The sequence below is a fragment of the Cryptotermes secundus genome, unplaced genomic scaffold, assembly GCF_002891405.2.
Source record: "Cryptotermes secundus unplaced genomic scaffold, Csec_1.0 scaffold235, whole genome shotgun sequence".
Taxonomy (NCBI): domain Eukaryota; kingdom Metazoa; phylum Arthropoda; class Insecta; order Blattodea; family Kalotermitidae; genus Cryptotermes; species Cryptotermes secundus.
The window spans coordinates 97,201-123,223 of NW_019723301.1; the positions used below are offsets into that span (position 1 = coordinate 97,201).

The 26,023-nt window shown below is 36.0% G+C and overlaps 2 protein-coding genes across 7 annotated transcripts in view; both read left to right on the forward strand.

Moving 5' to 3' along the window:
* The window catches only part of LOC111861720 (ras-related protein Rab-37), an 89,700-nt gene extending 78,597 nt beyond the window's left edge, over nt 1-11,103 (forward strand). For 3 of the 4 annotated variants that reach the window (XM_023846523.2, XM_023846521.2, XM_023846522.1), the window contains exons 3-7: nt 843-953; nt 2,385-2,493; nt 5,902-6,012; nt 8,356-8,497; nt 9,826-11,103. In XM_023846523.2, the coding sequence (XP_023702291.1) occupies nt 843-953; nt 2,385-2,493; nt 5,902-6,012; nt 8,356-8,497; nt 9,826-9,934 (582 nt within the window). In that variant the 3' untranslated portion in view covers nt 9,935-11,103. The remainder of the gene's footprint in view (nt 1-842; nt 954-2,384; nt 2,494-5,901; nt 6,013-8,355; nt 8,498-9,825) is intronic. The other variant, XM_023846520.2, reaches the window with a different exon arrangement.
* Nucleotides 11,104-19,476: 8,373 nt separating this feature from the next.
* On the forward strand, nt 19,477-25,781 carry LOC111861714 (F-box/LRR-repeat protein 20-like). 3 transcript variants are annotated; one of them, XM_023846506.2, is made up of 2 exons: nt 19,477-19,938; nt 20,042-25,781. In XM_023846506.2, the coding sequence occupies exon 2, from the start codon at nt 20,139-20,141 to the stop codon at nt 21,195-21,197; it is 1,059 nt and encodes a 352-aa protein (XP_023702274.1). In that variant the 5' UTR covers nt 19,477-19,938; nt 20,042-20,138; the 3' UTR covers nt 21,198-25,781. The 3 variants fall into 3 exon arrangements, with proteins under 3 accessions (XP_023702274.1, XP_023702275.1, XP_023702273.1); XM_023846507.2 differs by having other exon boundaries at nt 20,062-25,781; XM_023846505.2 differs by having other exon boundaries at nt 20,078-25,781.
* The last annotated feature ends 242 nt before the right edge of the window (nt 25,782-26,023 follow it).

Genomic DNA, 26,023 nt, shown 5'->3' on the forward strand with positions numbered 1-26,023 from the left:
CGCTAATCTCATTTTCCAGTAAATAATTTTATGACACTAGGTAAAGAGTACGACTACAAATAATGATATTTCTTATCCTTATCATCTGAAAGATAGAATGCGCTGGCATTCTTCCATTTATTCTTGGTTAACATTTATGCTAAATTGTCCATATATAATGTTCACAGAAAGCCTCGAGTACTGTGAAGAAATATCGTAAAAAGTGGCAACTGAATGTGAAAAATAAAAAATAAGAACAGTCTTATTTAAGAAGAGTTCGAAAGTGAGAAATCAAGAAAATTGGAAAATGGATTGAGTCGAATTATAACTGCCTAGGGGTTATTTTGGATAATCAAGAGAAATGTGTCAAAAGTTGAAGCGGAAACACCTCGCGATTCATAAATAGTTGTTTATAAGAAACTCTAGATGCCAGTTAAACGGCCCTTAACAAAATATATAGTGCAGTCGATAAGTCTATAATGTTGATAATACAATATTAACTCTTTTGTTAGTTCAGTCTCTTGAAATTGGCATTTCTCAGGCAGTAGGCCCAGTATCTTCGATTATGTGTGAAATAAATATTGCGGCGTTGTTGAAAAACGTGCCGAGATTTATGTACGCTTCCACGGGACGAACCATGTGTGAGATGCTGTACGAATGGATTCATGAATTAATAAAGATCGAGAGAAATGACAGTTCTCCTTAGCTCATCAGATTGATGACATAACAATTTTTCTTCGGTTGTTGGACCTACACTCTATTGGTTCCCACGCTTGTCTCTTTCCTTTCTCTAGGTGCACTCAATATGAAATCCGCAAGTAACAAGTAACTTCAACATGTACTTGGCTTTGCTGTTGATACAGGTGATGCTTCTGGGAGATTCCGGCGTGGGAAAGACGTGTTTGCTGGTCAGATTCCGGGACGGCCTCTTCCTCTCCGGCAATTTCATCTCCACAGTGGGCATCGACTTCCGGGTGAGGGCACTGCGGCGTCTGCAGTGGCCATCACAAAATTCATCATTCCTACAACGACATTAGTTGATTATCAGCTTCCTAGTCACATGATTATTTCATTATCTATTTTGCAAGTCCGTACCATTGATTGTTGACATGCTACTCGCCAGAGTGCTTCTTCTACATTGTTGTTAATCTACGAGTTTAAACAAACGTATTTCTCATAATTATGTCACAAGTGATCCATTTTTAATATTTTACATGACTACAGGACTACCTAAATATCGGTCTGTGTTTTATAAAGTCATCACATTGGAAGGCATGATATGATATTATAGATTAGGCCTACTCATAGTTTTACAGAGTTTTTCTTAGAACTAATCATATTTAGTTCTTTATATCGGCGGTAATTGCAATGCAGTGAAAATTATGAAGAAATATTATAAGGTTATTTCAAGCAGTGACTTTAAATTAAATATTGCCTGTTTTTTAGTGTTGAGCAATATAAATAAGTAATTACCATATTATGTTATCAGGAAATTTTACTGTAATGTAATATAAGACAGGAGATAAATTTAGAAGTATTAAGCCGGATATTAATGTATGTCTATCCTTGGAACATGCAATGTCAGCTTGTTGGCTGAATTCTTTGCACGTCGATTTGGAATGCATTAAAAGAACGCCAAATATGTGGATTATTACTATAAAACACCATATTTATTTCATATTCTATAAATAATCCATTTCTAGCAAATTGATGTCCTGCTTTATAGCAAGCGATGAATCGTGTTGTACTCATATTACTTTGTGCCGTATATTTCTCAGTTCAGTCTCCAAAATCTCACATGTTTCAACTGCGATCGCATTTGTGACCTAGAAGTGCTCAGAATGGGAAAAGGCAGTTCTGTGCATGGGAATGTTATGCACAAGTCTGACACAAAACTCTTTCACCTTTCTGACTCTTTATTTACGAAATCATAACGCATCTTTCCCTTCTGAGTACTGAACTTCATGAAATTCAGTAGACAACAACAATAGATTTATGTAAGATCTGAAGCTTTCATGGCGGCTAAAGTTGATAAAATCTCCTCGGGCTACCAGCCGTGCCAATTGGCTAAAAATGCCAACTCTTTAGGATCCATTTGTTTCCTGATGATCTGGGACAGATAATCAGCCACATCACTTCGTTAAAAATTACTGATACTTCAGGGACCCCATAATCAGGACGTGATAATCAGACCCTAATCTTGTGGACAGATGGTCCCTGAAAAGTCGGTAAATTTTAATTAATTGATAAGGCTGATAGACCTAGAAGATTTATCAGCAACTTATTTGTTATTTATGTCAGAGCATACGTATAATTCTCTGCTTTATGAAACAAGAAGTTAGCTTCAGTTGACAATTCAGCAGACACAAATATATGTTGCCTATAAACATGTCTCTGCCTTTCAGAACAAAGTCGTGACGGTGGACCAGTCAAAAGTGAAGCTTCAAATCTGGGACACAGCAGGTCAAGAGCGCTTTAGAAGTGTTACACACGCTTACTACAGGGATGCACATGGTAAGACAGTGCGATTTCTGCTACAGGACTACAAAATAAAGCTCCATGGGAGCTCCATGGCAAAGTTCGGGTATTGTCGGCGTGGAAGTTCCTACCACTGCCGTCGTAAAACCTTACAGAGGTTTTGCCTTTAGGCTGTCCAGTCCAGTTCACATTATCCAGTTTGCTGTTTTCCAAGCAACCTGTTTATAAGGAAATATTTTTATGTGTGGCCCATGCATGCCACATGCTTGGCCATTTCAGGTTCCTTAATTAATCAATCCATACGTCCAATGTAAAATGTAAAATTCTTAGCCATTCTTTTCCTAGACATAAATATTCAGCTCATATTTTGCCCTCTGATATCCCACTCTCCTTTTCTGTTAGATTTTTCAGATCAGTTGTTATGTAACAAAAATTCAAATTGATACTTCAAAATTACAGTTCTGCGGGTATTGCTCCTACTTCAGGTAGGTTCCTTCTGTGTTTCTTCCCTTTTATAATCGTGTTTGTGGCTTCAAAAGATAATGATGTGTACAGTAGCGACTGACATGAACAGGGAAGTGAAGTGACACTAAAAATAGCTTGCAGATTATAGGATTCCCAAATTATTCCTTGATATTTAAAAGAGGAATCCCATCTTCTCTGTGTTTGAGTTCTTGAACCCACGTATTTGACAGTCTTTTAACTGAATGATATTTTCTTCATAAAATCCTCGGTTTCTACAAAATTCGAAACTATAAAAATATATACACGTATACGAGTAAGCATTTACATTCAAGTACTCAGAAGTAATTGCAATGAATTAGAGGCTGAATGGTAAGGCTCAAAGCGGTAAAAAATTATATAAAAAGAGCCCGGAAGTGCTACTGTAACAAATAATTGCCATTCGAATGTGTTGCCAGCAAAAGTACACGCACACATGCCATAAGTGAAATTCGAACCCACGACCCCAGTGTTTCAGCGTGCGAAGACAGTTCATGCCTTAGACCGCGCTGCTGTGATCAGTAATACTGGTTCCAGCCTTCCTATGTATCACCCAGTGTAGGCAACTTACTTACTTACTTACTTACTTACTTACTTACTTACTCACTCATGGAGCTGAGCCCTTCTTGAGGAGCCGCCAATTTTGCAGCTACTCAAGAATTTCCCAGCATTTTATGGAACCCGAAGATTCATTACCGTGATCACAAGAACCCTCCACTGGTCCCTATCCTGAGCCAGATCAATCTAATCAATCCAATCCATGTCATCGCATCCTATCTCTCTACGATCCATTTTAATATTGTCCATCCACCTACGCCTTGGTCTTCCCAGTGGTCTCTTTCCTTCTGGCTTCCCCACCAATATCCTATACGCATTCCTCGTCTCTCCCATTCGTGCTACATGCCCTGCCAACCTCATCCTCCTTGACTTGATCATTCTAATTCAACTTGGAGAAGAGTACAAGTTATGAAACTCCTTATGCAGTTTTTCCAACCTCCTGTCACTTCATCTCTCTTCGGTCCAAATATTCTCCTCAACACCCTGTTCTCAAACACTCTCAGTCTACCTTCCTCCCTTAATGTCAGAGACCAAGCTTCACACCCACACAGAACCACTGTCAAAATTATAGTTTATTATATTCTAATCTTTATGTTTTTGGACAGCAGACGAGAAGACAAAAGGTTCTGGACTGAATGGTAACAAGCATTACCCGAGTTCAATCTCCTCTTAATTTCCTCCTGGGCAGTCTCAAGGTACTTTCTGGTGGTATGACTGAAATGGTCTGGGGCACCTTCATGCATTAGCCGCATGTTTCGTCTAATATCCAGCGAGACAGTGCCCAATAACTACGGCGAACTCTGCTCCAACAAATTACGGTAGTCAGTGCCATCTACTGTATTAAGCAGATCGTATAGCTTTGTGTAACAGCCTGTCACAACACAATCGTTAAGTGGAAACTGCTGTTCATATCTCGATTGCTTTGTATTGTGTGGGCTTACATCATTCCAAATGTGTACTGTATGAAAATTTAGTTGTATTTCTTCAAGAAGCCTGCTTCGTCGTTGAAGAGTATGTGGGTAATAAGGAAGGACCGATGCTATATATTCTCGATACAGACACCGTCGTTAAGTAACCAAATTACAACTCCGTGCTTTTAGTCCGCAAGCGAACTATACCGACCGAACGACCGCCGCTTGTCGGCGAAGTTAAGTAACCAACTTAAGAACAACAAAGAAGGGATCTTCACATAGTCGAAGGAACCACTGCCAAAATTCCTGGGGTGGGCAAAATTGTACGAACTTAGAGCCTGAACCCGTTGCAAACGGTACGGGTACAGCAACAATTAATGGAAAACCCGCCACATTGTCGTGGAGAGTATACATTGAGATGCTTGTACTCGACGAACGCTGACAAGGGGATTCTAATCTATGCGTCTGCGCACTTCCATGTCAAATGTTCATGCTCTCAGTATTTTGCGTTTATGATAGTAGGGCGAACAGCATTGGTCTTGTAAGATCTGAGGTTTTCACGGCGGTGACTATGAAGAAAGCANATCACAGCACTGGTCTTCTTCATGGGACGATCGGTGACATTTACCGTAGTAGGGCGCACAGTATTGGTCTTACAGAGCAGACGGTCAGTGACGCAGAAGTTATTGTGTTAGCAAGTCTACGCTGAGAATGCGTATACCCGCACAACTTTACAGCCACTGCACCATTACCGTGGGTTACACCGAAAATTAAGTGCATATCAGCATATTCTCGGAATTTGAGGCTATCCATTTTAGGCACATACACAGAAAGCAACTGCGATACTGAAAGATCAGAACAGGAGCAGAACGCCTGGTGTCACGTGACAGTGTACGCGGTCAAATCACAGTTACTGAAACATGACGACTGTGTGTTTCGTTTTGGAATTAGGAAGATGATCGTGATCATACTGATCGCTCACACTTTCCATCCTCACATCCAACTTCCTCCCAAAGTGCCTTAGCTTACATTACTTGTGTATCCGAAGTTTCACTATCTACTGTTGCCGGGAACATCTTTTCAAATAGCCCTAACTCGTTGCCAAAGCATTTCTGGACCCATGTTTGTATTATCTTGTCCCATAGCACACACGCTCCAATTTAGTGAACTTATTTTCTGGGTCATATAAGTGATTTTACGAAGCAGAGCCTTTGTTGAAAGACTAATATTTGCAAATTAGTTAAAATATTCCCAAACTTCAACAGAATCTGAAGGATTTCTACTGTGTTTACAAGTTCTTGCCAGCGGACCCTCAGCAAGATGATCCAGTCCACACTGTCATTCCCTAATTATCTGGGATCCATGTTGATATTACACACTCCTCTGCACTTAGATCGCATATACATGAAAAATAAAGTTCAAGTGTAATGAATACTTTATGGAGAATTCATGTGTTTTTTTTCTTTATTTCTAGCCTTACTCTTGTTATATGATGTTACGAACAAAACGAGTTTTGACAATATCCGAGCATGGCTTGGCGAGATTCGAGAATATGCCCAGGATGATGTGGTTATCATGCTGTTAGGTAAGTAAGGTTTAAAGTTATGGCTATTGTTATATAAATAGTTATTAAGCGTTTATAACAAAACTACAATTCTATATCACACTGCTATAATAGATGACCAACCAGGTAGACTTAATTCTCTTCCCTCAATTCCTGATCCTACCAAACATGGCAAGGCAAACGTAAAATTATTCTTATGTAAAATACTGTGAAATAAATATAAAGACTTTTCTGTAAATAATCACTACATCGTGAAGAGCTACAAAGAGTGGAAATAGAGTTCAGTGCATTCTTAAATTGAGTCGTAGGTGGAGGTGGGTGATTACCATCTGTCTGCTTTACCTGTAGGGACAGTGTCCCGCTTACAAATTGGATTTGAGGCCAGGCAGGCCCCAAAGTTGTTGATGGCATAATGAAGAAAAAGAATTCTGAATATGCTCGTACTTAACCTCAGAGTCAGTCACTTTACTGGCTGGACCTCCATTTACATGGATATGAGATTTCTTTTCAGAATACGTTAGAAATGACTGACTAAAATCATTACCCTATGTGCTGACTGAGGTGGACAGTATATGTATCTTTACCATGGAAATAAATTCCAGATTGCTAGGTCCAGTCTAGATTTGGAAGTGGTATACAGGAATTAGGCCTGCCAGTTGCTTCCTCTTTCTCCAGTGTGCTTTATAATGGTGGTCAAGGTAATTAGATGTGCATATTCTGCATAACTTCTCTACTGCTGTTCGCTACCAATGAATGTTTTCTTTGTGGACCAAATTAACTTGACCTGTGCATCATCATCTTTGGAAAATCAGTAGGTTCCCTTTTAAACAACTTCCTGTACTTGTTCGCATGCCAATGGGAAATTCATACACACTTATTCAACACTTTCTCATGAAATGGCTCAGACAAATCAATAAATTTGTAACTTATTTAAAAATATTGTCTGATTTGGAGATATTTTATAGTGTAAAATGAGTTTGGAAGATTATCACAATTGATGAGTAAGTGAGGGCTTGGAAAATGGCAGTTCATGAAAGTATTATTATAGATCCATCTGGAGTGACAGAGAAAAACCACCAGAAATCTCAGTCATAATTGTTGAGGATCAAACCTAGTGCTGGTAATTCCTACATACAAGTCTGAATTGTACTGCTGCATTATGCTCCTGTGTATATATTTCCAGCTTTGTTTACGTAACAAACAATTTCGTGCATAGGATTTTAGGTTCTCACAGAGGTAGTTATGAAGAGTTCTGTCTTTTGGAGTATAACAACATGGAGTACATTGATAGTCAACAGAAATTTTAGAGACATATGGCACCTCCATCTTCAGTGTGAAAGAGTAAGCCAAGCATGCCTGCTTCCTGCATCATGGTAGTTTCATTATTGGTCTGCACTTCAACGCTGAAGACAGAGGTGACCTGTACCTCCAAAATGTTGGTTGACATTCAATGGGCTGCTTGGCATTATATCCCAGAAGTTGGAACTCTTCAGACATATTCCTACATAACATGAAGTATAGTTAAGAACTGGTGATAATGTTTTATTTTTTCAGTTCATATTTTGAATATTTTATGTTAATCAGATGGATTTTGTGATAAGGAGCATTTTGACAAAAAGCAAGCTTCAATCCAGGACTGATGCTGTCATATCATACAGAAGTGAGGTGATGCAGAAATGCTACCACATGACTTGGCTATAATTAAGCCATATTCTCTCCCTCCCTCTCATAGTGACACATGCTTAAAAGCTCAAATTTTGGTCATATAATTGAGGACTAAATCTAAAAGCTAAAAATTGCTGTTATGTATGAGCTACACAATGGATGCAACTGAAATTAAAGTTTGTACTGAATGGAGAAGAAAAGATTCTCTGTTGTATTCCTCCAGACTTAGTGACCTGCTGGCACTTTACTAGCAGACCACAGCATTCACAGCTGGAAATTTTTGACTGTGTGGGCCAGTCAAACACGTCAGGTGCAGTGATAGATGGGTATGGACCATTAATAGATCTATGATTCACAGGCAAGATTGAACTACTTGGCAAGAACTCTGTTCCTGTCTGACTTTATCACAAGTTTCACCTGAGCTGTCATCTTAAGTAAGTCCCATGAACCACGAGAAATTTCCACTTTAATATAGAAGCCTACATACAAAAAAACATAATGACAAATATTTTCTCACTTTAAAAGATGTGAATTCTAAACAGTTTATACAGTGTAATCTCTACAGATTGATTCCGATTAATGCTGGATATCTAATAAAGGAATCAATTTAATCTTGAACAGAATGATGGCAGTTAAATCATCTCTCCACTGCCTTGCTATGTGTATTCCTGTATACATTCAGCCAATTTTGTTTTACAGGTAACAAAGCAGACTGTGGATCTGAAAGAGTGGTACGTAAGGAGGATGGGGAGCGGCTTGCAAGAGAGTACAATGTTGCCTTCATGGAAACATCAGCAAAGACAGGACTCAATGTTGAACTTACCTTCATGGCCGTTGCCAGGTAATGACATTATCATTATCCTAGTAAGGCAAAATATTTTCAGACTGAGTCTAATATGGAAAATTTAATTAACTTTCTTACCCATCAAGTAAGGGTATTTAAATTCCTCAGTATGTTACATCAATTCAATTCAATTCAATTCAATTCATGTGGTAGCACATATTTTTAAATGTCCCTTTAATTTTTGCAGCAAAATTTTTAAATTGCCAAACCTAGAAGTTTAAATTTTAATAAATGAAGGATGTTTTCACTTCATAAAACTAATTTACAATCTTATCTTAGTTGTAGTGCAGTATGTGCATATGGGGCACAGGAAATTTAATTACAAATTAAGAATTGTGTAGTAGCTCTTGAAGCAACTATCCAAACAGAAACCAGCTTCACAATCAGGGAACCAGTAGCTTTATTCCTGTCTCTTCCTTAGTTATGAGCATACCACACACTGTGTTTGAGATTCAGACTTCATTCTGGTGCAGGAATGCTCTACATTACATTACGTTGCAGTCCATGGATCCAAAGTTAGTTAAAATGACTGTAGGATGTGGAATATGTCATATAAATACAAAACATATGTACAGTCCCAATGGAGTTCTCATGCAAGAGAAACCAAGACTACGCAGTGACTACACACAAGGCTATTTAATGATACATAAGTTATTTTCTAGACAATAGGTATTCATCAACAGAGTAGAATGAATGTGTATTTAAGTATCCTTTCAGTTCTATTTTAAATCATGTCTTTTCATTCATAAGACCTTTGAGATCAGATGGCAGGTTATTAAAAATGTTGATCCCAGCATAATATGCGCTTTTCTGAAAGCATGAGAGGTTAGCAAATATAGCAAAATATAAAACAATTTTCTCTGCTATAATGAGATTCTGTTCTCAGTGGCTATGTAGGGGAGGATGTTATATAGCATTCAGCAAGGAACGCCAGAGTGATATAAATGTAAGTTAAGAAGCTTAGGAGAGAATTTGTTCATATATATCTCCAGGATTTTTTCTGTGTAGACCATGGAAAACCATGAAATATTTAGCTTAGAATACTTTAACTTATTGATCAGATATGAATGTCGAGCTTAGAGATATGAGGATCAGTGGAGAGTTCTTTGTTACAAAAATGTTTATTTAATTTGTTTATCAAGAATGAGATTTGCCCAACAAATATCAGATGGCACAGTGTTCAAATATATTGCATAGGAGTATACCCTTTAATCTTGAATATCACATTCAGTATAAGATAGCTAGAGCCACATTTCTTCTTCGGTTTTGTATATTTCACTCTTTCTTTACAGCCTGTGTTAATGGATGCCATTTATTTTTTGTAGGGAGTTGAAATTCAGAAAAAGTGGAAACCCAGATGAGTCAAAATTCAATGTTCAGGATTATGTCAGAGAGCAGTCACAACGTGGTTCCTGTCCACCTTGTAACACATGAACCAGGAGAGTTGGAAGCTGTAAAATGGGTTGGAAATGTTGGCAATATATTCTCTGAGAAAAAACATTTAGCCTGATAAATGCTATTTGTGGTCACCTGACTTACAAATCATGCAAATAGATACTGGTTACTGTTTTAAAGTATACAGTGTCCCAAATGCGCATTTACACTCTTCGTATACAAATGACAGAATTGAAAATGTGTTTATAAATTCTGCAGTGGTCAGTCAACTAAAAACCTGGAGTGGTAAAGAGCCTTAAGAGGAAGGATTTTTATTTGAAATAAACATGTAATATATTTGGCCAAAGGGTATTATTTTATTGGTAAAATTCTGATATTTTTACAAAACACAGTATTTTTTTGATTACAAGTTCATAATTATATAAAATTTAACCACATATTATTAACATATAAATGACAGATATATTTTTAAAACTCACAATAGTGGGTTATAGAATGTTTCTTGCTTCTTGCATGTCTTGCTTTAAACATTCTGAACACAACAGGTGTGATCACTTAGGACCAATTAAGAAATGGCCACGAAAATCCTACCCTGGTCATATATATGTAAATATGTAATAGAGAAACAGTTCCCATAATTTGGTCTGTAACTGTGGGCTTCCAGTAAGTGTTGGCATCTCACATAAACTTTACAGTGCTGCTGTATTTGCTCAACTGTAAGCCAGTGTAATTAAAAACTATATGTTTCCCAGGCTAAGAAACTAGACAACATTTATATACAAATTAAAAATTACTCTACCATTAAATGTACCCTCTCTCTCTCCTTTGGTTTTTTTTTTCAGATTTGTAAGTATTATATTTGAATATGTGTTTTGATACAAGTTTTTTAAATTTCTTTCATGATGGAGGATCTTTTGTGTATTTTACACTAGGTCATATAGCATACTACATCCCAGCTTGATGCTTAAGTGTGAAATGTGACAGCTGGAAACAATTATAAACAGTACATGATGTAACACAATCACCAGACAAGATGTATTTTCATGCCAGTACTTAAACAGTATTGTGTTTGGTACTCTAAATGCTGGGAGTAGAAGTGCCTGTAATTAATGAACTTGGTTGTTATTATCAGCACTGACCACTCACCTTCAGCTAGTGTCTAGGTCAAGAAAATGTGGATCTATACATCCACTCCCCCATACATCTTCATGGCATAGTGCTTAATTAGTTAAGCACAGGGAGATCTTTACCTTTCACCTTTACCATCAAATATATATAGTAAATTACAGAGTAAATATAATTTATCACACAGTACATTAATATGAATAATAATACAGTGGCAATGAACATCAGTACAAGAAAAGTCTCTTTCTTTGTCAAGGATACAGTGCAAAAGACTATTTATCTAACAGTTGAATGAATACAGCAGTCTAAAATACCAAAAAAAAAATATTTAAGAGAAATACATTTAATTGAACCACTAACATTCCTGAATTTTAAGCTTTTTGAACTGCCTTTCAGGGCAACTCTTTGTGACTCATACTAAATACAAACTGGATCATTCTTTATCCTCCTTTAATAAAATGAAGGTTTCCTAAATTCTGTTAAGAAAAGAAATAAGACTCTTTTGGACGAGGGATCAAGCCACTGCAACCAGTTTCTGTGGATGTGTCATCCAAAATCAGAAGCCTGTGCCAGTCCACTATGAGTTGCAGTAACACAATCGCAAGCATATTTCAGTGTCTTAAAATGTCAATCAAACATAAAAGAACTAGTGTTTTTGCCAGGGGTCTGAAACTTGACTTCAACAGCTTGCCTTTTTGATGCTTGATGTGAGGTGGTTGTATCCACACACTCTACTTTGAGTTTCAGGAATATTTTTGTCAGAGGTCATATACAAAGCTATGAATTAATTCCCAGTAAATAACTTAAATCTGAAGCTGATATACCTTTAAACTAAGCATTATTACACAGGGATATTGGGTTTTTGGACTTTATCCATCGTCCTGGTTTATGATAACTAAGAAAAACAAAGTGAAAGTGAAAAAAGAATGTGTTTTTCTTAGTTATCTTAAAACCAGGACGATGGATAAAGTCCGAAAATCCAATATCTCTGTGTGTTATATACCATCGTCAGAATCCTATAGTAACTACTTAAGCATTATTAATTGTAATTTTTGTAGTATTGTTTTAAACAAAGTTTTCTGTGACCATGTATTGTGTTGTTTTGCCCAATTGCAGATAATTCTTTGACGGGAGTGTTATCAAAATGATCTGATTTTTCTTGGAAAGATTCAGTAATTTAATAGTAACTAGACCAAACCATCAGAACTATTTGGGGTAAGTCATAATTCTCCAAGAACTTGTCTCTGTTTCAGAAGGCAAAGAGAGAATTGTTAAATGTTATACTTGACAATTCTATGCTATTTCCCAGATTTTCAAAGAAAAATGATCATAAGGATTTTGTTAAAAGCACTGCATGAGATGGATGTATAAAACTGGTATGGAGCAATAGTACAAGCCATATTCCATTACATTAAATTTGCAGTTTATCTTACACCAGTAATTAAATTTAAATTGGTCCCATGTTGGTAGACAATTCAGACTTTATGCAGTATTTCATCCTCTGAACATCCTATAACATGTATTAAATATCAAACTCACAATAGCCAAATTCAGAGTGGGGCGCAGAAATTTCCTTTTTGTGAAGATACATTGTGAAGGGAGGGGAGGCCACAGAAAAGTGGGGATAGGCTCAGTGAATGCAGCAGTTGCAGAAGTTTCTAATACCCCTCAGTAGGAAACATGAGGTGGACGAGTGAGCAGCATGTGTTTGCTGTCGAAGCCTATTTTTCGAACAACCATTCCTACGTGGTGGTGCAGCATGCATTCTGTACTCACTTCAGAATTAAGCCCAGAGTTCCGGTTCCCAACCGGAAATCGATTGTTTTGTGGGTAGAGAACTTTAGGACAACCGGGAGTGTGGTGGAAAAATCATCAGGACGACAACGGACCGTTACGATGCTAGAAAATGTGGAGGCAGTTCGACAGTCGATTTTGAGATCTTTCTCGAACCAACTCTTGAAGAAATGCATCTAGGAAATGTCTGGTTCCAACAGGATGGTGCCATGGCCCACACAGCTCGAGATTTGATGACAGTTTTGAGAGCAAAGTTGCCCGGACGGCTGATCTCGCTTCGAGGTGACATCCCGTGGGCAGCGCACTCACCTGGTCTAACGCCCTGTGATTTATTTTTATGGGGATACCTCAAGGCAGAGGTTTTTAAACATCGCCCCATAAACCTGCTTCAGGTGAAGAACGTTATTCGGCAGGAAGTAGCCCAAATTCCGGTGCACATGTTGGAACGTGCAGAGGGGAACTTCAGAAAACGGTTGCATCAGTGCATGGAGAATGGTGGCCACCACCTTCAAGATATTTTGTTTAAAACTACATGATTTAAAACTTCAAAGTATGTTCTTTCATTAGCTAAACATAAATTTTGTCTATCAGCAATAATTTTTCTTTTATTCACCTTCAAAAAAAGGAAGTTTCTGCGCCTCACCCTGTATTATGTGCAAAATTGCGGTAAGTCTGTAAAAATATCATGAAAGTTTGGAAGCATATGGAAATAAATTTAGGTAACTAGATGAACATTTTAAAAAAGTTTAATTGTCAAAATTCATTTAGGAATCTGATCTGTTTTGAACCATCCCAGTAATACAAACACACTGTGAATTTTTACATGAGGAGCAAGATAAGATCTCTGTAATGACATATAGATGTAAATATGTATGATGCAAGCAAATACATTTTGATTTTTAATGCGGTAGATATGTGGATCTCATGATTGTCCATGAACAATAATGCTGACTGCTTATCAGTATGCCAGCAACTATTTTTTCTATAATAATATCAGCCATTCACTAACAAATTGGAATAGCACATTCGCATTATGCTTGTTCAAAATTAATATATGAAAAAATAATCAGTATTGATAATGAATCATTATTTTGAATTATTTTAGCCCCATTACAGTTTATCTGGATGTTAGACATGTATTTGAAATGATTTATAAAATATTTATATCTATGTACTATAACTGAAAGAGCTTAATGTCAGAAAGTAAAATATAAGGTTCAAAACTGATTTTAATTCGAAACTAGCCATCTCAAGTACACGTGTTTAATAACATACAATACAGCATAGTCTTTTTATTATTGTATTTCTTGGTCTACAGTGTAATTGCAATTCTTTGGAGATATCTAAAATTTACTCATTCATATGATGCCAGTAACTGTCATTTCACTGGTACAACATGTCACTGTTCCTACATATTCCTTTCTTTTATGAATCTCACATTCAAAGAAGGAATAGGTATTTTTCACTCAGTTTTAAACTGTGGTTACAAATGTATTCAATTAAATCCAGTGCATGTTCTTGCACATTCATTTTTACTTCCCCTTTCTCAGTCTTACAAAACTAATACATGTCTGTATGCATGTTTTTAAATTACAGTTACACAGAAGTATTGTTTGGATGCAATACAATTTATGAGCATTTCTTGACTGATTTTTAATTCTTCAGATTCAATACTAGAAATTGATAAATGCTGTTGTGCTCCTAAACCATAGAGGACAAAGTATGAAGTTATCAGTTATTCGCTGGCTTCCCTCCACAGCGGCCTGGGTTCGATTCCAGGTCTGGTCAAGTGGGATTTGTGGTGAACAACGTGGCGCTCGTGTGGGTTTTCTCCGAGTACTTCGGTTTCCCCTGCCAATCTTCATTCCACCAAATTCTCCATCATCATAATCACACGGGGCAGGTACAATACGCCAATCAGTGGCCACTGTGCTGAGTGGACCCAGCTGGACTCCACAACCCCATTAGTGAATTAAAAAAAAGTATGAAGTTAAGTTTGTGTGCAGATCGTTTTAATTGATTTACATTGGCTATTAGGTTATTCATGGGGTTTGTGAATTTTTTCCAACTTTTTGTTATTTAAGCTTTAAAGTCTCATTTCAAGGACTAACAGCTTTAATACAAAGAGTGACTTTCAAATTGTCACCTGCACTACTCTTCAATTTGTATTGTGGTATTTTGGGAGATCTGCAATGTCTTGGCACATATTTTGAATATTAATCTATATTGATAGTCTGCAGAAAGGAATTCCTTATACATAAAATATTCTCGCTATGTAGTACAACCATCACAAAAGAATATTGCAAATTTAACCATTCCTAATGTTTAAAATTGAAATTTAAAAAGGTCCAGTGTATGTAGGAAGTCTAATAAGGCAAAAGCTCTTTATTCATGCAATGAGGTGTCTCTGTTTTCGCAGTCAGATATTAAACCTGTGTTTTGATCCCATTTACAGGTGAAATTCTGCATATAATTTAGAGTTTATAATCATTAATAGCAGTTTGCCTACAATTATATTTATATATCATAAGTATTTTTCTTTATTCATGTATGAAACTAGTCAGTAAATATGCAGGATTTCAGATTCTCACAGCAGTGGTTATGGAGAGTTCTGTATTCTGGGATATAACACAATATAATGTACTGAAAGATAACCGTCATTTTGGATGAATAGTTCACCTTGGTCTTTACGGTTGATGCAAAGCTTTGCATGCTGCTGGTTTCTTGAATGGCTTACTATTCAACCCTGAAGACCAAGGCAATGTTTCCCTCCTAAATGTTGATTGACCTTCGACAGACTACATGGCGTAATATTCCAGAATATAGAACTCTTCATAGTCAGTTAATCTAAAAATTACTCACTCGATAAAGATTTATAATTAATTGAATGTTTTTCTCTCATGCTTGGCTTTAGTACATATCTGTTTAGAAACGGGAAAGTTACTTTAAGTATAAATGAAGCACTATTTGAGATGGAAGCTCACTAACTGGTTTTAGAATATATGATTTAAGTCATCTGAGGAAGAAGTGATACAAGACTGTCTTTACATGCCATTTCTTTACACGAGTATTGACAGAATTCATAATACAGTCCTGACTTTACACTGCTGTTGATTTACTTGATAGGTAGCCCTGTATCATTCATCAGCTTTTGTACATAATTAAATACAGAGATAAAGAAGTTGCATAATTATAAGATTTGAGGTTATCACAGTTGTATGGATTATGTGGTCTTCTGGATGTGATACCTGTGTAGTCTTGTGTGTAGATATGATATATCAGAGGAACAAAATTCTTCCATCTCTAGGACATATGTGGAGGTAGAGGCAGTGCATTCCACTGAAACAGTGGTGCCCTCAACTTCATGGTGTCACAACCCAGAAGACTACAATATAAAAGTACAGTTACTGTCTTCTTTGGACTGTTTTTCAAGTTCGGTTTGTCTTTGAGATAAATTGTGATGTACATTCTTGGCATTGTTTGGATGCTCACTGGTCTGTTGACACACAGCAGTGTACTGATAAGAAAGCAATTTTCAGTATATCTTCTAGGGCACTTAGCCATGTGAGTGTGAAGTTGGTGTACAGTTCATCAGAGATTAACCTCCAAACATGCTTCTGAAGTTCACAATTCATAATGTAATGCTTGTTATCAAGAAAACAACCGCATGTATATTAGACGGCAATAATTGTTGTAATAAATAACAACATTTAGTTCAAATGATGCTACAAATGTGAACCCTGTTTCATTAAAAAATGAGATGCATATTCTAAAATGAGATGTGACTTCTAATACTCATGTCTATGGTTCAAATAACCCCCCTTTCCCTCATTTTAATTCATGCAGGTGCTATAAACAGGTAATTACAGAAATTAATGTTCTGCAACAGAATGTAACAAAGAATTTCATATTAAAGTACAGTATTTAAACACCATGAAAATTTGGTACCTTCTATATTAATTTTCAGTAAAAAATTTACATTGAATTTCCATATGTTTTTAATTAATAAATATGAAAAATGCATCTGTTTCATTTCAATAACTTAAATTTGTAAGAAACCATACAGAATTTAAACTATCTTTCTCCAGCTTTAGTGGCAAAAAGTGATGTAATCAATACAAAGGTCTTGAAGCACTGCTTTTGTACTATTGAAATCATGAACCATTACAGAGGTGAAACAATAAAGATACACATAATGATACTCTGCGACAGTGATTGATCACGCAACTCTGTTGGATGTTGTACATTGCATGAGTTATGTCTAACATATGGTACATGGGATTTTAGAGTTTGTTTTATTCTTGTCTTTGGTAGTTACCTGTCATTAAACTTCAGTACAAATGTCTTTTAATTTATAAAGACAACCACTCACTTGAAGATGAGTGTAGAGACAGGACCCAGAATTTCATGTGAATAGCATATATTTGGACAGTGGACAGTATTCACCATAATTGTGGTCTAATGTAAATCGTCTCACAAAGATAATTTACTAAAGACAAATGGCCTCTGTATATGTAAATCAGTAACATTAATGTCATTCAGTTGAAAATTTTAAAGAAATCTGTTGCTGTGCTGTATGTTGCTTACATGTATACAGAGAGGTTACACAGTGTCTCAAGACTTTGTACACAAAAAAAAACTGTAAACAGTATATATGTGATTAATAAATTCTGTTCAGAGCAGTTGACGAGAATGTTTTAGTATATAAAATTAATGATGAATATATTACTTAGTGAAGGACACTGACAGTATTACTACCATAAAAACTTTTGAAAACAACAATTTGTGGATCTGTGTCATATAGGCTATTATTAAGGGATATCAATCTTTATCTATAATTGGGCACAATGGTGAGAAATTTGACTAGTTTATGTCAGTTTCATTTGTATTTATTTATTTTTTGTTGTAAAAATATTTATATAATGTAAAACTACCACCAATAAAACTACATCATGTCACATCCCACACATGTTATTTCTGTTTCTCGGCATGATACTTTATGCAGTCACTAATCATATGAACCTTTTTCTGTCAAGAATTTGAGGTTTTCACAATGGAGTACCAAGATTACGCTGTTCTGCCCTGTACCTTGTTAGATAGATACCAAAATTTTGGAGGAAACTGCTATGATGATGGAGGCAGCAAGTTCTCTGAAATATTGATACCTTTCTACAAAATCACATGGCGCCACATTTTCTGTCTGTTTTTTGGTCAGAATGGAGTTAGGTAACTAGAGTGGTCTGCATTTGTTCTGATTGCTCCTTCCTTCCTGATTCTGTCAAAATTAGCGTTTATTTTACATTAGCATGTGGGATTATTCAAAGTACTGTGTGACTTTCCATGTGTTATTAGATGAAACCATTTATGACAGCTGGATTTATCCCCATATTCAGGATTCGGGTGTCATTTCCAAATGTAATTACAATAAAGAAAAACGAAAAACAAACTCCGCAGCTTTGGTCCGCAAGCAAATTATATCGACCGAGCAGCCGTTGCTTGTCGGCGAAGTTAGTGGCAACTTCCATTCGCCAAATTGTGAAATTCTCGTCTACTGGGAACTCTTTCAACATTAAATTTTACATCGAAATATTCTCCGACATTTTCTAGCAGACCCATATTTCATAAAGGAGTCATACTGAAATACAATTTGCTCTAAGGCATACCGCACCTGACTTAGCACATTGCTCACCAACTGTAATTGACAACAAATGACTAATGGAGCTGATTACTGCTGCCTACTGCTGACAAATCATGAACAATCTCCCACGCATGAACCGTACTGCTCACCGTGAAACACAATGCCGTCAACCGCTTCACAAATTAATTACTTCCCTTCATTCCAAACGTTATCGGCCATTAGGCATGCTGATTCACCGGCAAAATTCATATGCACTTCACAGCAAGCAACACAGCGGTCTACATAATTAAAACAACTCTCTGTATAAGACGGATTTTTATTTGTTATTTCACAACTAAAGCCACGGGACTGATTGTCCCCAAGTTTTATTAGTCCGCCGTCCAGCATATTTTGCAGTATTTTTAAAAGGGCATCATAAGATAGTATTATTAACACTCGGGCCGCGCCATAGCTCAAGCGGTTAGTCCCTGGTTTCCTAGCGCGGCGGCCCGGGTTCGATCCCGGGTCTGGTCAAGTGGGATTTGTCGTTGACAAAGTGGCGCTGGGGCAGGTTTTCTCGGAGTACTTCGGTTTCCCCTGCCAATCTTCATTCCACCAATTGCTTCACAATCATCCTCACCTATCATCTGGGGCTGGAAGAATAGGACAGAAGTGGCCGCAATACAAGGGACTTAGTCCCACCCCACTAGCAAAAAAAAAAATTATTAAAACTCCAGAGGCAAGCACACTCTCCATAATTGTTATGGAATTGCCTGACAAGTGCTTTCTTTTTGTTACTATAGCTTTTATGGTTCATTTTGATGGAGGCAGCTCATTTTACAATGGGAGGGGCTTGCCAGAAAATTTGCTTATAGGCTTACATTTAAGTCGTTTCAGACTCTGTTTCCTGTGTTTCACAATGCTTTTAATTTTATTATTAATATTTGGTACATCTCCTTTTCTTCAGTTTTCATTTTTCTTTAAAAACCGGAAGGTAGCAGATGCCTAGTTCCCCCCCCCCCCATTTGTCCTGCGCCTATTGTGTAATAATTCGTGGTTGTGCTCTAACAAACCTTTGTTGTTTCAGTTCGCTGTCTATAAACAAATAAGTCGGTGATAACAATTAGTTCATACCAGCGATCCAAGCGTTAATTATGTAAAGTACGTTCACTCCTTCCCGCAGCGACAAGGATGTCAGGTCGAAACAATTCTTTGCACTTTGCTTTGCGTTCGTCTGCGGCAATGTTCCGTGACGCTAATGTAAAATGTGCACATACTCGTTATCGGTCGTTGTGCTCGTTATTTGAAAGATGTGCGAATATGTGCAGGGGAGAACTGGCGATGGAACGTTGTTACGCCTTCACGCCCTCATAAATTCATGAAGTTCGTGAATTCGCAATTGTGGCCGCATGAGTATCGTTATGAAAAGGCTGCGGGGAAAAAAATTGCAGGCTGAATCTATTGTAGAATTTAAATCTGAGCCTGTTTAATAATTTGTCATAAAGTTGTAAGTAGATACGTTTGCCTGTTGATTTGAGGATTGCGGTATATAGAATATTAGTACTATTAGTACATCATGTTTACTTGTGGTTTGTGTGTGTTTATTTTAGTAGAAGATAACCTCAAAAAGGTTGTCATTATTGCAGGAAGTCATATCCCGAGCGGCCGTTTTAAGGGAGTTAATTTGATATTCTGAATTTTGAGAAGATGACTGAAGTAACGACGAAAGTGACGTTTGATTCTTTACCGAATGAGATCCTGTTAAAAATTTTTACATATCTGGACAGTGAAGACGTATGTTTAATAGTAGCCGAAGTTTGTGAACGATGGAATTATATAAGTCGCGATGTAACGTTATGGAACAATTTAAACTTAATTTGCAGCAACAATATGAGCATAGATTACCTTGAATTTGTGTTACCGAAAATGCCTCTCATAAAATCTGTTAAGCTTCAGTGGCGAACTGATGTAGATTTAATATTCAAGCTACTTTGCCACAGTTGTGAAGAAATTCGTCAGTTGGAATTGGTATGTTGTGGGAAGATGAAGGATTCTTGCATGCAGCTTTTGACTGACCATTTTCCAAATCTTGAAGTTTTTAGCTTAGGAAAATGTTGGGCCATTGAACCGAATTGTTTTAACTTAATTTGCAAGTTTTCACAGCTGAGAAAATTAAATGTGTCACATAGCAGATGTTTGGATGGCCCATTACTTAAAGCGATTGCTGATGCATGTTGTTTTTTGCAGCACATCAATCTTGATTATGTTAGAGGGCTTTCAGATGACAGTGTCATGTATTTATTAGAATCAAAGAATGGTCTGCTGTCATTAATATTATATGGTGAATGCCTTACGGATGTCGCATATTGTTACATGGAAAATTGTAAGATGCTACATACTTTACATTTATCATCATGCATTCAGATGACAGATAAGGGGTTAAGGAGCATCACAAAATTAAATTCACTCAAGTCAATTAAACTGAGATTGGCAAAAAACCTAAGTACAGAAGGCATAAGTAATTTCTTGCAAAGTCGTATGGCATCAAAACTGGAGTGTCTGATTTTATCTCGGTTGCTCAGTATGAATGACGTTGCTGCTCATATTATTTCGAAGAATTGCATTCGTGTGCGATATCTAGAGCTGGTGTATTGTCCAAACATTACATATCAGATCCGAGAATGTCTTGTTTCTGGCTGTAAGGAGTTGAAGGTTCTGCATTTCAGACAAAATGGTCACACAGATATATTGAATGCCGTTAATTAAGGATTCACTGTTGTTGTTTAAGGGTTGAAATAGTGTCACTACTGTATTCAGTAATGCCATCTTATTTATGCTGTTTAGTAGTATTAGCTCTCCTGCAAGTGTGATGTCTACTTATGGCCCCCATACACACACAGTTTGGCCTCCCGTTCAGCCTGCACAGTTGAAGGCTAAAGGGCAAAACTGATGTGTGTGGTGCGGCCAGTCGGCCAATCGTTTGGAATGTTGGCCTGTAGGAAACCCGTCAGCCCGTCAGTTCTACCTGCAGGACCATAGCACGTGATGTGTGTGATTCAGCAATAGAGGCTGGAAGACCGTGACCGTGGCATGAAGCCTGCCGGTTTATCTATGCGTGTATGGGGAAGGAACGGGAGAGGGCAAACTGAAAGTTTAGCCTGTAAGGTCGATCGGAAGGCCAAACTGTGTGTGTATGGGGCGCCTTAGGCCTAATGAAGGCGAGCATTTGGAATATATAGGTCCTCATAATTAATAGGTCTCTGTAACGATTTGATTGTCTAGTCATCAGATAAGATGAATGATCTTATACCATTAATTGTTTAATCCTACAATGTAACAATTTGAGTTTAAGTATTATATGCTATATGTATGGCATGTTTATTGCTATTTTAGTGTTAATTCATAACCTCAGAAAATATTATATTGTAAGCCATTAGTAACTTTCTGCTTTCCTTAATTGAAGGGCAGTCTGAAAAAAGTCTTAAGTTTCCATTTCAAATTAATTCTTACTACTTAATGTTTATTCTCACATGAACTAATGCAGCAGTTATAGGATTTTGATAGTTACTGCACTGTTACATTTCGTTCACAATCCTACTGTTTGTACAATATGTTTCAGCTTTATAAGGCCTTTCTCAAGCACCTATCTTATGTGTAAGCTGCTTTACTGCATCATTTCCTTATTGAAGGAAGCACCAATTAGAATTAATGTAAAATTAAGTTGGAAGTTAAATTGGTTAAAATAGTTAAATGCTTTTAAATTTACATGGGTAGTAACTCAAGTTTTCCACAAATTTTCACTTTTTGAAGGTGAGTACTGCAGTGCACATTTTTTCCTTTACTTTACTTTACTTTACTTTATTTATTGCATTCTGTCAATCCATATAAGGTCAAACCAACCTACTGGATATAGAATCTGTCATGTTTAAACATAAAATAATAAAATATACATTCATAACCATGTCTGAACGTAAGATAATAAAATATACATTCCTAACCTGTACAAGGACAAATGAAAACACTAAGAACCACTATAAATTAGTGCAGTCCTATACAATAATACAAACACTGATACAGTTGTAGTAGATACATAAGCTGTGTAATTATATTATCCGTAGGAGAGACAATCAAGACAAAGTGTTCATTGAGAAGTTGATTTATAGTATTCATCAATACTATAAAAAGCATGTTCAGTGAGATAGCTTTTTAATAAAAATTTGAATTCTTTAATATCTTTGGATAGCAATTTAATGTTTGAGGGTAAGTGGTTATAAATCTTGCTACCTGAGAAAAGCACTCCTTTTTGAACTATTGATGGATTTGTAGAAGGTAAATATAAATTGTGATTATAACGTCTGTTGATATCATGAATAACAGTATTAGCAATAAAATAATTTCTGTTCTTAACGACAAAAAGAAGTAAGGAGAAAATGTACTGAGACTGAAGTGGCAATATTTGTAATTTTTTAAACAATCCGCGGCATGAATCCAGTCTACCCAAACCAGATATAACTCTTATTATTCTTTTTTGAATTTTGAAGATAAACTCATTATGAGGGGCATTACCCCAAAAGATAATACCATACGACAATAAAGAATGTACATAGGAATAATAGATCATCCTCATTGATTCTAGTGACATAAATGGCTTTATTGCCCTTATTGCATAACAAGCCTTAATGATAAATCCGTAATATGGTTCTTCCGAGATAAGGTACTATCAACATTTATTCCCAAGAATTTAGTACAATTGATATTTGTAATAATTGAATTATTAGATATTATTTGCAATTCTATTTCCCTGTGCTTTTTTAGAAAGAATTGTATAAGGTGTGATTTATCACAATTTAATGTTAGAAAGTTACTATTAAACCACATAATTGTTTCATCAGAACTAATTTGATATTATTTTTAAATTTTTCAGGATTCGTGTTTGATATAATACTTGTATCATCAGCAAATAATATTGGATTACCTATTTTCCTAACGGATAATGAGAAATCATTTATGTAAATAAGGAACAATAAAGGCCCCAAAATAGAGCCTTGTGGAACTCCATGTTTAACTATTTCCCATTTTGAAGACACTTTATTAAGTTCGATATCTTTCTTTGATACCCTCTGATATCAATTTTGTAAGTATGATCTCATTAACTTATTTACCATATCCGAGACTCCATAGAATTCCATTTTTGCCAGGAGTATTTTGTCGTTAACACAGTCAAGACGCCTTTTGTAGGTCACAGAATAAACCAACATAATTCTTTTTGTCTAAAGAAGACAATATATTATTTAAAAGAATGTGTGTTGCCATTTCAGTAGATGATTTTTCCTTAAATCCAAATTGTTTGGTGACCAATATATTGTGCTTATTTATATGGAAGTATAATCTTTTATAAATGATTTTTTTGATAATTTTGGAAAAAGTTGGGAGGAGCGAGATAGGCCTGTAATTCGTAAATTCTGATTTATCACCCTTGTATAACGGCTTAACTTCTGAGAATTTCAATCTATCAGGAAATGTACCTGTTTGTAGGATCTTGTTAAATATGTATGTTAAGGGTGATAAGACATATGGAGCACTAAATTTCAGAATTCTTAGTGATATCTCATCATATCCATGAGAGTTCTTAGGTTTTAGTGAAAATATTATTTTTTCAATTTCATGGGTATTCGTATTACTAAGTTTCATAGATGGAAACGAATGATAAAAATTCTGATGTAAATAAGATAAAGAGTCTTTATTATTAACAGAGGCTTTCCCCGAGGAGTTTTAAGTAATTTTTTGGCTACAGATGAGAAGTAATCGTTAAACACATTTGCTATAGCTATGGAGTTACCAGATAATTGTTTTTTTAAGTTCATTGTAGTTACATTCTCATTAGGCCCTTTATTATTAATAATGGTTTTTACTATATTCCAAGTAGTTCTAGTCTTATTGTTACATTTTAATAAAAGTTTATTATAATAGTATTTTTTTGCAGTCATAATAACCCTGGCTAAGATTCGACAGTATTTCTTAAAGTGTTCTTTGATATTAGGATCATTGCTGTTTCTGTAAGCTAGATAAAGTTTCCTTTTATTAGCACATGATGTTCTAATATCGGAAGTTAGCCATGGTTTTAGTTTATACGAATATAGGGATTTTACCACAGGAAAGCATGCATAGCAAATTCTAAGAAATGTGTTCAAAAAATTATTAAAAGCCATATTCACAGTAGTTTCAGAAAAAAATCTTCCCAATTTTCATAGCTTAACAAAAAATGTAAATTGACCTATTGAGTAGTTATTGATATCTCTCCTAAAGTAATATACCTGTTTAGGGATAGGAATAGTAATATTATTTAAGGTGATGACCTGAGCATCATGGTCAGACAGACCATTAATAAGAGGATGTACAGAAAATTCGTGCAAATTGGTATTAATATATATATTATCTACTAAGGTGCAGGAATTATTAAAAATTCTCGTAGGAAAATTAATTGTACTAAAAAGATTAAAAGAAGCTAAGAGAGAGTTTAAAAGATCTTTCCTACTATTATCATTAAAATAGTTTATGTTAAAGTCACCACATAAAATTAATTCATTTGATTTTGATTTGTTTCATTCTGGTCCGTCACACTAACAATTACAAACATAAATCACATTGGACTGAGTGATTTATATTTGTAATTAATTTGATATTTTATGCACTTTGTTAAGAATTAATTCCAGTTGGTTTAAGAAGTAAGAAAAATTGCCAGTAGGGGATCTGTACATACAGATGATAATATAGTGGTTTGATGTAAAAGGTAACTTTAAAGCAGAAATTTCAAGGTCCTTCTCTTTATTAAATTGGTCACGATTAATAGTAGAAAACTGAATATTCTTATGAACCATAACACACGCTCCTCCATGACTATGTTGTCACATGTTGGGTGTGTCACGCGACAAATTCAGGTGGGTCTCGAATTTGGCAAATCTTTATTGGATACTCACTCTTACACTCTTTACAATTGTTATTACTTCAACTGTATTCTGCGGCGGCTATCTTTCAACTGTATAGTATGGCGACTAGGTTCCAACTGTGTTGTTGCTCTCTGTGGCTCTCGGCTTATGTAGGTGTTCTGCGGACTCAGTAGAAGACACCCCTCGCCAAGGTTCGATCTCATGTGTTTGGCAATCTGTTGCTTCAGGAACGCTGTTTATACACTGGTAACATGTTTCGTCTCATCCGTTGTTACTCAACGGGCCTTCTGTTGTTCATCTCTAAGAAAACGCTGCTTCATTGATTCTGCAATTGCTATGCAATGGCCCACTGTTATTGCATTACCATGGAAGTATCTACTCCAGACACGTTACAATATATTTTTTTAATCGTTTCTTGCATCCTGTTGTGTGTTTAATCAATAGTAGAGTGAATTTACCGACTACATAACACGTTTTTTATTATCACATTATCACTACATGTTTCGACCTTAAGAGGTCATCTTCAGGTGTATGAACACGGCTGTATAATTACATGCGGTCACATTCACTTTTCACTCATTCGACCTTGTATCTTTTCCAGAATTATGCTCACTAATATATCGAGTTCTTTTTATAAAACACAGG

What these genes read in the sequence shown, in the direction of transcription:
- LOC111861714 (XM_023846506.2), top strand. Translation starts at nt 20,139, where the DNA reads ATGACTGAAGTAACGACGAAAGTGACGTTTGATTCTTTACCGAATGAG.